This window comes from Salmo trutta, unplaced genomic scaffold (genome assembly GCF_901001165.1).
Source record: "Salmo trutta unplaced genomic scaffold, fSalTru1.1, whole genome shotgun sequence".
NCBI lineage: Eukaryota > Metazoa > Chordata > Actinopteri > Salmoniformes > Salmonidae > Salmo > Salmo trutta.
In genome coordinates this window covers 344,607-357,386 of record NW_021822308.1, presented here as the reverse complement: position 1 = coordinate 357,386, position 12,780 = coordinate 344,607, and the positions used below count along the sequence as shown (strand labels likewise).

The 12,780-nt window shown below is 41.5% G+C and overlaps 3 protein-coding genes across 4 annotated transcripts in view; 2 read left to right on the top strand and 1 right to left on the bottom strand.

The window, feature by feature from the left end:
* LOC115181670 (N-sulphoglucosamine sulphohydrolase) overlaps positions 1-5,881 on the top strand; it is a gene marked incomplete at its 5' end in the record, with an annotated part of 8,630 nt that extends 2,749 nt beyond the window's left edge. The window contains 5 exon segments of one of the 2 annotated variants that reach the window (XM_029743504.1): positions 614-817; positions 1,443-1,599; positions 2,100-2,306; positions 4,763-4,864; positions 5,193-5,881. In XM_029743504.1, the coding sequence (XP_029599364.1) occupies positions 614-817; positions 1,443-1,599; positions 2,100-2,306; positions 4,763-4,864; positions 5,193-5,301 (779 nt within the window). 2 annotated transcript variants of the gene reach the window in all.
* Positions 5,882-7,286: 1,405 nt separating this feature from the next.
* Positions 7,287-9,254, top strand: LOC115181689 (neuropeptide B). Its single transcript, XM_029743521.1, has 2 exons — positions 7,287-8,001; positions 8,687-9,254. The coding sequence occupies exons 1-2, from the start codon at positions 7,732-7,734 to the stop codon at positions 8,813-8,815; spliced, it is 399 nt and encodes a 132-aa protein (XP_029599381.1). The 5' UTR covers positions 7,287-7,731; the 3' UTR covers positions 8,816-9,254.
* A 947-nt stretch (positions 9,255-10,201) lies between these two features.
* Positions 10,202-12,780, bottom strand: part of LOC115181683 (guanine nucleotide-binding protein G(o) subunit alpha-like) — a 40,413-nt gene continuing 37,834 nt past the window's right edge. The window contains exons 8-9 of the mRNA XM_029743513.1: positions 12,064-12,151; positions 10,202-11,802 (exon numbers count right to left, since the gene is read on the bottom strand). Of these exons, the coding sequence (XP_029599373.1) occupies positions 11,612-11,802; positions 12,064-12,151 (279 nt within the window). The 3' untranslated portion in view covers positions 10,202-11,611. The remainder of the gene's footprint in view (positions 11,803-12,063; positions 12,152-12,780) is intronic.

Sequence of the window (12,780 nt, the reverse complement as noted above, 5' to 3'; positions counted from 1 at the left end):
CAAGTAAATTTCTCCGCTGTAGGTATTAGTCTGGTTCTACACCATTAATCCATCCATGGCCGTGTCCGAATACCCACACTAGCGTACTACATACTTAAACTGCATACTCATTTCGGCGTTTGATCTAGTAGAATTCACTCGTCTATTCCCGACTCACGTGTTTGACAACAGCTGATAATCAGATAAATTGACACACTGTACCAAAATGAACTAATGGCGGGAGTCAGCACAATCGCTCATCACATGACCCATTCAGAGTTCTGTTTTCTACATTTCACAAACTATACTGAACAAAAATATAAACGCAACATGCAACAATTTGAACGATTTTGTCTGAGTTACAGTTCATATAAGGAAACCAGTCGGTTGATATAAATTCATTAGGCCCTAATCTATGGATTTCACATGACTGGGAATACAGATATGCATCTGTTGGTCACATTACCTTAAAAACAATGGGCCTCAGGATCTTGTCACAGTATCTCTGTGCATTCAAATTGCCATCGATAAAATACAATTGTGTTCGCTGTCCGTAGCTTATCCCTGCCCATACCATAACCCCACCGCCACCATGGGGCACTGTTCACCACGTATCCTCTACTGTCTCCCATAGGTATTGGTCTGGTGCTGGCTGAGTTGAGGGAGGCTGGTTATGAGAATGATACCTTGGTGATCTACAGCTCTGATAACGGTATCCCTTTCCCCAACGGACGCACCAACCTGTACGGATCAGGCACCGCAGAACCCATGTTGGTGTCATCACCTGAACACAGGGAGAGATGGGGAGGGACCAGCCAGGCCTACGTCAGTCTACTGGGTGAGAGGGAGGGAGAGAGGGGGAGCAGGAGGGAGGGACCAGCCAGGCCTACGTCAGTCTACTGGGTGAGAGGGAAGGAGAGAGGGGGAGCAGGAGGGAGGGACCAGCCAGGCCTACGTCAGTCTACTGGGTGAGAGGGAGGGAGAGAGAATGATGGTTGGAGGGAGGGAGGGAGAGAGAATGATGGTTGGAGGGAGGGAGGGAGAGAGAGGAAAAGGGAGGAGGGAAGAAGGTTTTGGTGGATTGACTGATAATAGCTGGGGAGAATTAATGAATGTGGATGTATTTCTTGATGCATGTGTGTAATACCACTGTGTTACCATTAGGGGGAGACATAACTACCCTTCTACAGTATATGTTAGGGAGTCACCAAGGAAAGGAGGAAGGAAGGATTTTAAAAGTAATTTAACCACTGTTTAAATCTCAATTTGCCTTTCCACGATTCCTCACATCCTCTCTCTCCTCGCCTCTTTCTCAAAGCCCATTGGTGAAGAAGGTCAGAGGGGGAAAATCTTGGATGTTCTCCTCCAATGTGCTTTAAGGAGGCAAGGATATTGGATGTGAGAAGTCACAGGAAGACAAATTGTGGTTGAACCTAACCATCGCTCTCCCTCCCTCCCTCCAGACATCACCCCCACCTTACTGGACTGGTTCTCCATCCCGTACCCCTCATACTGCCTCCCGGGCACCCCTACCACCCCTGTCAGCCTCACAGGCCGCTCCCTCCTCCCTGCCCTCATCGCTGAACCCTCACCCGCCGCCTGGCACACCGTCTACGCCAGGTAAAACCCTCCCCCGCCGCCTGGCACACCGTCTACGCCAGGTAAAACCCACCTCCTCCGCCTGGCACACCGTCTACGCCAGGTAAAACCCACCCCCTCCGCCTGGCACACCGTCTACGCCAGGTACAAAGGAAGGAAGGCACGGTGTGTTAGATGTTGGTGTTATAACCAGTAAACCACTGAGACTATATATTGGGTGGTTTCCCAGACACTGTGATTATACCTACTGTAGTCCTGGACTGAACAGCATGTTCCATGCAGATTCTCCATTGAGAATGATTTTTAGTTCAGGACTAGTTAGAATCTGTGTCTGGGAAACTGGCCCATAGTGTGACTTTCTTTCTTTGTGTGTATTAGGTAACACTTTACATTACAGGGTCCGTATTACTGTTTAATTATTATTTCAGTCTAACAAGTATTGTAATTCCTCATTACTACACTGTACTTTGGATTAATGCTTTATTTATGTCTTCTTTGTTCTTCCACACTGTCTACGGCAGCCAGTCCCTCCATGAGGTGACCATGTACTACCCTATCCGCTCCATCCACCAGGGGGCGTACCGCCTGCTCCACAACCTCCACTACCGCATGCCCTTCCCCATAGACCAGGACTTCTATGTCTCTCCCACCTTCCAGGACCTGCTGAATAACACCCTGGCCGGACGGCCCACAGGCTGGTTCAAGACCCTGCAACAATACTACTACAGGTACTGTTATAATACACTATTATATACTATATTATACACTATTACATTATACACTATTACACACTATTATATTATACACTATTATATCCTATTATATTATACACTATTATACTATACATTATTATATTACACACGAGTATATATCTGAATAACACCCTGGCCGGGCAGCCCTTAGGCTGGTTCAAGGCTCTGCAACAATACTACTACAGGTACTGTTATAATACTATTATATACACTATTATACTATATTATACACTATTACATTATACACTATTATACTATATTATACACTATATTATACACTATTACACACTTATATTACACACTAGTATACTATAATATATTATACACTTATATTACACTATATTATACACTATTATACTATATTATACACTATTTTACTATATTACATGCTTGTTTTTTTATTATTTTTAACCTTTTATTTAACTAGGCAAGTCAGTTAGGAACAAATTCTTATTTACAATGACGGCCTACCAAAAGGCTTCCTGCGGGGACGGGTGCCTGTGATTACAAGAGAGACAACACTACTACATAAAGAGATACCTAAGACAACAACATAACAAGGCAGCAACACATGACAACACAGCATGGTAGTTATATTATACATTAGTATATATCTGAATAACACCCTGGCCAGGCGGCCCACAGGCTGGTTCAGGACCCTGCAACAATACTACTACAGGTACTTTTTGAAGGAGATCCCTTTATGTATCTGAGATTAGAGAGGACAGATATAATTACAGATAGGGAGATAGACATAGAGAGGGGTGTAGAAACCCCAGAGAACCCCCGTCGCTGAGGTGGCGTGTGTGGTTCGGAGTCAGGAGCTTAGACCGATACACCGAACACTATAATACTAGACTATAAACCGAGAACTTTGGGTCGTGGATGCTGATTGGCTGAAACAACATTTCAGCCGTATGTACAGTGCATTTGGAAAGTATTCAGATCCCTTGACTTTTTCCACATTTTGTTACGTTACAGCCTTATTCTAACATTTATGAAATTGTTTTTTTCTCATCAATCTACACACAATATCATAATGATAACGCAAAAACAGGTTTTTAGAAATGTTTGTGAATAAAAAAAATATATTACATATATATATATATATATATACATATATATATATATATATATATACACACATATATATATATATATATAAGGATTCAGACCCTTTACTCATAAAGGCCTGATTGGTGGAGTGCTGCAGAGATGGTTGTCCTTCTGGAAGTTTCTCCCATCTCCACAGAGGAACTCTGAAGCTCTGTCAGAGTGACCATCGGGTTCTTGGTCACCTCCCTAACTTAGCTCTAGGAAGAGTCTTAGTGGTTCCAAACTTCTTCCATTTAAGAATGATGGATGCCACTGTGTTCTTGGGGACCATCAATGCTGAAAAAAATGTTTTGGTACCCTTCCCCAGATCTGTGCCTCGACACAATCCTGTCTTGAAACTCTACGGACAATTCCTTCAACCTCATGGCTTGGTTTTTGCTATGACATGCACTGTCAACTGTTGGACCTTATATAGACAGGTGTGTGCCTTTCCAAATCATGTCCAATCAATTGAATTTACCACAGGTGGACTCCAATCAAGTTGTAGAAACATCTCAAGGATGATCAATGGAAACAGAATGGACCGGAGCTCAATTTTGAGTCTCATAGCAAAGGTTCTGAATAATTATGTAAGTAAGGTGTCTGTTTTTTATTTGTAATAAATTTGCAAACATTTCTAAAAACCTGTTTTCGCTTTGTCATTACGGGTATTGTGTGTAGATTGAGGATTTTTATTTATGCGTCGTGCATAAGAACAGCCGTTAGCCGAGGTATATTGGCCATATACCACACCCCCTCGTGCCTTATTGCTTAAATATACCACGGTTGTGCAAAAATACTTGTTTACTTTTCTATTTATGTTGGTAACCAGTTTATAATAGCAATAAGGCACCTCAAGGGGGTTGTGGGATATGTCAATAGACCACACACCTTTGGGCCTTTATAGTATTTGCTTAATTATTCTCTATTATGTAGCGGTACTACTGTTGTTATACTATCTTCATTACCATATAAATTAAACTATACAATATAAAAGCTATACAATATAAAGCATTGGAGTCTATAAACAATATAAAAGCTATACAATATAAAGCATTGGAGTCTATAAACAATATAAAAGCTATACAATATAAAGCATTGGAGTCTATAAACAATATAAAAACTATACAATATAAAGCATTGGAGTCTATAAACAATATAAAAGCTATACAATATAAAAACTATACAATATAAAGCATTGGAGTCTATAAACAATATAAAACTATACAATATAAAATAAAGGGTTATATATCTATGATACTACCATAGATATATAATTGATAGAATGGGCTTGGAACCTCTAACCCTGGCAAAACATCTTTCTATGACTACTACAGGGACCGCTGGGAGCTTTTTGACTTGCGGTCGGACCCAGAGGAGACTGTGAACCTGGCTGGGGACCCGGCTCTCGCCCCGGTCCTGGAGAGCCTCAGACACAGGTTAGTATTACTGTTCTATAGGGATATTATGGATCGATTATTGTATATCGATATGGATATTATGGATAGATTATTGTATATCGATATGGATATTATGCAGGGTTGCAAAATTCCAGTAACTTTCCCAAAATTCCCAGGTTTTCCAGAAATCGGGGTTGGGAGATTCCCAAAATCAGGATGGAATAAGCAAGAAATATGGAATCCTTCAAACATTTCAGGAAAACTTGGGAATTTCGAGAAAGCCAAACCATTTTCCCCTTGGGGTATTTCTTATGTTATATCTTATGTTATTTGTTATCTTATTTATTTCCTAATGTTATGTTGCCAGGCTGCTGAAGTGGCAGTGGGACACTGGGGATCCTTGGGTCTGTGGACCAGACGCTGTGCTGGAGGACAAACTGGAACCACACTGTCGACCGCTCTACAACGGAGTCTGACCACAACTAGACCACAACTGGACCATGATTGATCCACAATCAATCATATTTATTTTATAAAGCCCTTTTAACATCAGCAGTAGTCACAATGTGCTTCACAGTTAGCTGGCCTGAACCTCCACAGAGCAATCAATGCAGAAGAAGAATCACAGTGGCCAGGAACATCTCCCTAGAAAGAAGGAATCTAGGAAGTAAGATGGAGAGGAATCCGGCTCCTGCGATGGCCCATCCTTTTGTGGCTGTAACAGGTAGAGGTTAAGAGTACATGTGGCCATTAAAGAGGTACTTGGGGATTCTGTGCAGCCACAACTGTCTTTATTTTAATGCGAGTTATAACCCATGAGTTATGACTATAGGGCCAGGAGTTTTGACCAGAAACCACCTCGTGACCTGAACAGGAAGAACTATGGGTTATGATTATGATGACCATTTATGGCTGAAAAACAAAAAACAAATGTGGTATAGCTTCAGTGCAAATGTACTGGGTTTCATACAATGTATGTTTTGTATGATTTCAGTTTGACAACATCTAGATGTTGAGATTTTATGTATTTTGTCAAATAAAGTATTTTCTTGCTTCCCCTGTTTATAATTTTTTTCATAATAATGTCATCAGTATTTAAGTTCTTAAAAGCTGATATAGTTATATGAACTAGTTGGAGCATCACAGTTTAAAGTCTATTTCTCTTTGGTATCAAACTTATATTTGGGGATGGGATGAAGGGAAATGTAAGAAGGAAACAGAAATGTTCTGTTTTATTTACAGACCTTTTTATTCCAAGCAGCTGGCTTGCTAGGATTGTTTCTGGGCTATATTATATCAGCCTGTTGCATGTAGATCACACAACAAGTCGGCTACCATCAGATCTGGCTGAATCACAAGAACCACAGACAATTTGATTCATCGATTCGTTTTAAATCATAGACTACTCAGTTCCATTAGCGTTATATGGTCAGATTATTGATGATCTGCTCTCCGATATTGGAGATGGCCTTTGATCAGCACTTTTAAGTAAACTTTTTTTTATCTAGGTTAATGGAGCCTATGCGTAATTATTATTTTCCCATTTGGTCATGTATGGGCGGGCGACAAGGTGATATTAGGTATTTTATTAGGCTCCCCGTTAGCTGTTGCGATAGCTTCAGCTACTCTTCCTGGGGTCCACACAGAACATGAAACATGACATAATACAGAACAGTAATAGACCAGAACAGAAATACATCAATTAAAAAGAAAATGGCACATGTAGCCTACATATCAATACATACACCCAAACTATCAAATAGGGGAGAGGCGTTGTGCCTTGAGGTGTTGCTTTATCTGTTTTTTGAAAGCAGGTTTGCTGTTCATCTGAGCAATATGAGATGGAAGTTCCATTCAATAATGGCTCTATATAATACTGTACGCTTTCTTGAATTTGTTCTGGATTTGGGTTCTGTAAAACCAAAGACCCCTGGTGACATGTCTAGTGGGTTAAGTGTGTGTGTCAGAGCTGTGTGTAAATTGAGCCCCCTGATTACAATGAAGAGCAAGACGTGCCGCTCTGTTCTGGGCCAGCTGCAGCTTGACCACACCACTGGGCAATAATCAAGACTAAACTAGAGCCTACACTTGCTTTTTGAGTGAGGTGTCGTAAAAGCAGAGCTTTCTTTATTACGGTCAGACCTCTCCCCATCTTTACAACCATTGCATCTATATGTTTTGACCATGACAGTTTACAATCTAAGGTAACACCAAGTCATTTAGTCTCCTCAACTTGTTCTGCAGCCACACCATTCATTGGTTATATAGGCTGTTATCTAAACATGGGGATCTTATTTACACTGTTGTGGAGGTACGGAGTTCTACCGAAGGATAAACTAACAAGCTAACTGAAAACGTGTGCTTTTTAGGATAGCCTATAATTTACGAGCATTTGAACACATTCACTAATCCACTCAGTGGACTGTCTCTCTCTTTCTCTCCCAGTTCTGTAAAGTTGAAGCATCTGAAGTTGGACCATTCATGACGATATTCCAGCCATATGCCAATAAACCTAATTTACTTTATAGTTTTCTCAAGAAACATATTATGAGGATCGGTGTGATGTCACTATGTCAACCTCCCCCTACCTCCCCAAACACAGGGGGAAAGAGAAAACGCATAAATCCGGATTGGATTGTTCATCTGCGTGCGTAAAGATGAATCATTGAATCCTTCTGATCCAATCGACAGGTCACGATCGTGCCGCGCGCCTATATAAACGGCCACAACACACAACCAACGGAAGAACCGGCCAACAAGAACGTCAGTTGATATTGGTAACCTAGGCTACAGCTCACCAGAGAAGAAGACAAGAACAGAAGAACCAAAAACATCCCGACGAAAACCGAACCACAACCAACCGTCAAACCAACATTCCATCCAGCTGCGTAAAAAAGCGTCCCGAGATGGAGAGGTCTGTTAGATTCGCCGTGGTGTGCGTCGGTATCTCCATGCTTATCTCGTGCCACCCTATCGAGGCGTGGTACAAGCAGTCCACCGGACCGAGCTACCACTCGGTCGGCCGAGCCTCGGGTCTGCTGTCCGGGATCCGGAGGTCCCCGTACATCCGGAGGTCTGAGTCAGAAGAAACGGTGATGGACAGCGGGGAGAACACCGGCACCGAGAACAACTTGGTGACTGACGGTAACCGACAGACCCCCGTGCTCAAAAACATGGTAAGTGTGATTTGGGAGGTAAAATCGTTGAATTAAAGTCTAAGGTAGATGGTACCCAAAGAGAATATGTTAGGCCCTATTAGGCCTATATATGGTTAAATACAGTACATTTCTTCCTAGATTCTACCTGCACGCAAATTAGTGAGGTGAATCGATTGCCATTGTCAAATTTTGCCATTGTTATAATGTATTTTTTGGGGGGAAAAGTGCCGTAGTCACATTTAAAAGTTTAAACATCTTTTAAAAGTGAGATTACATAAATTGGAATCGACTAGGAAGTAGCGCTCCAGATATCAGACTACTGCGTAAAAGGCGCTGTCCTTTTAGCATCAAAGAGACGCGCAACTTGCCTACTGTCACAAATAAATTAAAACGTTTTAGCAGTATTTATGCCCGATAAAAATACATTGTAGACTATAGGCTAGACCTACTTGAATAATAGCCTATAAATAGCAATCTGAATATGACAAAAACAAAACTGAACTAAAACCAACCTTTGACAAGACAACATGTCTCAGTAGTCGGTCTATATTTCAATGTGACAATAAGTACAAATTATTTTCATTTCTTGAACATTTGTATCCATTTTTCTACATTTCAGCACATTTCCCCCAAACAGGCCTACTTTAATTTGCCACAATTAATGACTGAACATCATTTAACTCGCCGTTTCTCTCGCTCTCAGGCTATCTGTGTGACAGACATCTCTCCCAACCTGAAGAGCTGCGAGCTGCTGCGGGACGGGACGAGTACGTTCCAGTGCAAGGCTGACGTGTTCCTCTCGCTCGACTCGCTGGACTGCCTGGCCGCGTGAGGCCAACAAATCTCCCGCCGGCGCCAACAACAACAGTTGACTTTCCGCGAGGCAGATGGGCAAGAACGCAGGCAGCGTGAGCGAAAAAGAAGGACCGTTGATTGATGATGACATTGAATGTTTTCTCATCATTTATATATATAAAAAAACGGATATTAATAATGTTTGTTTAATACTAGCGGTGTAAAACAAAACAAAAAAGACAAAACCCAAAGTGCAATGTGTGTTTGTGTGTGAGAGAAAGTTGTTACTAGGCTACTAAGCAATCTTTTGTCAACCCCCCCACACTCCCCTATATTCCTATGCCGACCCTCACCCTTGTAGGTTACCTGCGTTGCCTAATGTAGGCCATTATTAAATGTTCATAAATCGTTGCCTGCTGAGCAGAACCTGTCAAAGTACTTTTATTTATTTTATTAAAATGAACAAATATTGCTAATTTGATTGGTGAACATTTGTATTTATGCTTGACTGATAGTAGCCTAGGCTACATATTCATTGTGGAAACAAATGAAGATGTTCTTTTGTGCAGTAGGACCTAGCCTATTTCGAAGCCTCAGCAACAGAAATCACTTATATTTAAGTATTTTCATCCTGACAGTGTTTTTCATTGAAGCAAATTTTTCTGCGGTCAGTTGCACTATATAGCCTATTCTAAACTGGGTAGTTAGAGCCCTGAATGCTGAAAGCCATGGTATATCAGACCATATACCATGAGTATGACAAAAAGTACAGTTCTAATTACGTTGGTAACCAGTTTATAATAGCAATAAGGCACCTCAGGGGTTTGTGGCCAATATACTATGTCTAAGGGCTGTATCAAGGCACTCCGCAGTGCGTCGTGATTAAGAACAGCCCTTAGCCGTGGTATATTGCACATATACCACACCGCCCTCTGGCCTTATTGGTCCCGTGTGGCTCAGTTGGTAGAGCATGGTGTTTGCAACACCAGGGTTGTGGGTTCGATTCCCACGGGGACCAGTACGAAATAAAAAAAAATGTATGAAAACGTATGCAGTTACTCTGGATAAGAGCGTCTGCTAAATGACTACAGTGTAAATGTAAAATGTTTTTGCTTAAATCTGCTTTGTTTTCTTTCTAAAAATGACGACACGGCCAGTAAACAAACGACTCCGAAACATTCAAATAATTATTCAATTGGCATAGACAACTGATCTGAAGACACCAAGGTCAAGTTATTTCACAAGATCGACTGAATTATAATCCAATTCTGTGTCCAAATCTCAACCCCAAAACTCAAGATTAAAATGTTAATAGATGACAGAAATCATATAAAACAGAATTTAAATTTAAATACTACATAGGTATACATAAAAAGGCACCCCCCCCCCATAAACGGGCACAATTAGGAATGATTCTTATAAATACATAATGGTAAGAAGATTTTATTTCTCATAAATGCTTAGAAAATAGTTTGATAGCAATAGTCTTCCAACAGATACTTGTCTGTTGGGCAACTTAGACAAAAATCCCCAAATGAATGACAGAATAAAACATGTAAATTAAGAAAAAGAGGAGAGAGAAAGAGGGAGGAAAAGAGAGAGAGCAGGACACAAAAGAGTGATGAGATTTACTGCAGTTAAATAAAGCCAGTTGTTTTCCGTGATCTCTGTCCCATTAAGGAGTGATCGGCATTGATGGATGGGAGGAAAACACACACAGTCTATATGCATAACACACACACACAGTCTGTATGCATGAGTTAGCCCCTTAACACACACACACACACACACACAGTCTGTATGCATGAGTTAACCCCTTAACACACACACACACACAGTCTGTATGGATGAGTGACCCATAACTCCACACCTCAACACGCAGTACCACACTGCCCGCGCATCTAACGGACAAATGGTAAATCCTCACGCCTGCCTGCCCACACACACTAAGACATGCACTAAGCTGAGTGAGCATTTAGCCGGATGACTGTAACCGAGCAACCAAAGCTGAGAGGAAGCCTATCATTACCATCTACAGGGTCCCTCCAATGAGCTGCTGAGAAATATAACAAGTATGTTAAGAATTAAAATGTTGCATTATTCATATTCTGATTAGGGTTGCATAACAACAACACAAATAAATATTACCATAGTCCATGACTGTTCACAAAAACAAGGAGAGGGAAGTGAAATGGTCTCCAATGGACCTCCTCCTCATTCCAAAAAGTCATGTAAACAGTTCCAAAGGAACTGAACAGAGGGGTCTTTCACTATGAAGTCCACTTAAAAACGCTTTTCTTCCGGAACTGGAAAACGGAGTAGGGTGACGTAGCCCCTAGTCACTGATCTTGGGTCGGTTTTCCATTTCCCCCGCTAACGGTTAAAGCGGCAATCAGCAGTTGAAACAATAACAAAGCACACTCCCCGCCCGTTTTGGTAAAAAGCTGAGGGACGGGGCTGGAGAATTGTAACCTCTCTCAAATGCATAGCAAGAGCTGTGGATGCAAAGACTGTCAATCCATGATATCAACATTCTAGTTAACCATGTTGAGGCTATTTGTTTACATTTACGTTGTTTACAAGCGTTGGAGTAAAACAAGCTTATATTTTGAATTAAGCTCACGAGCATTTATAAGTTACATTCTTCAAGAATCAATGGGCCAGTTGTTAATTCCAAAAATGGACGTAGCAACTGCTGATTGACCCTTTAAGGTTATGATTTGGTGATGGGGAGCTGAGCCTAGCTCTGTACCGAGGGAAACTTCACCCCAGAGTCCAGAAGCCAACCAGCACCATCGGAACTGTTAGAACTCATAGGAACTCTTAGAACCAATCACAGCAGAGAGACGGCCTCTAGGTTCTCTTTGATGATGGTGTCCATGACGACCTGGAAGACAATCTGTACGTTGGAGGTGTCCGTTGCCGTGGTGAAGTGGTGGTAGATGAGTTTACTGGGCGTGGCGTTGAGAGAGACAAACATTCCGGCGATGTATCGGGCCGCAGCGTCCACGTCACAGTCTGCACCTGAGGGAGGGAGGGAGACAGACAGAGGCAATACCGTTTTCAGAGTTAGTTACATTTCATGATAATACACCATTTTATCAAAATGGCTTCATCCGATCTCAAGCCTGTATATTGTTATTTTATCAATGACAACATTAAAGGCCATTTCATGTCATACACCAATGGCTTGCAATAGCATTATCAATCTGGTCACATATGTTTTACCTATTGTGTGTGGTGCACGTGTCGTGTGTATATTAGGGTGTGGTCAGCGTGACTGACCTTTGAACTGCGGCACATACAGCCGTAGATGCCGCCCCGAATGTAAAATCTTCTCTTGAAAAAGATCGATCTTGTTCATAAATAAGATCTGCAATAAATAAACAAATAAATCAAAAATATCCGACATCCCTGGTCGGCAATTATACGCAAATAAAGTAGTAAACAAATACACAGATGAACAATAGGGAGGATGTTCAGGAATAATCAGGATCAGGATAATATTCTGGTTAATGGTGACAAACCATTTACCGTAAATACCACTTCCATGTGATACAGATATGACTGCAGAATTATACTACTCATCAATCAACCGTGAATGCCAGTTGATGAATGGTCAAATCTGTACATGTGATTGGGAGAGCGATCACTTGCGAATTCAGATCAATTACCTAGTGAAGCCTTGGCTACAGGAGGATTGATTGATCTAGCTGTCGCAAGTATTATGGTGTGAGTCAACACACACACTGTCCCTGACTGACTGTCCCTTTCACAGTACACAACACTGTGAAAGACGTGCAAATGGCGTGCTATTCCCTATATAGTGCACTACTTTTGACCAGAGCCTATATGAAGGGACATAAAGGGAACAGGGTGACATTTGGGACACAACTTGGTTCACTGTAGTGGTTCACGAGTTGACCAATTAAAAGTCTATGAGGAGTTCTCATTCTACCTGGCTTTGGTTCATTTGGTTAAAAGAACAACAACTGGCTAGAT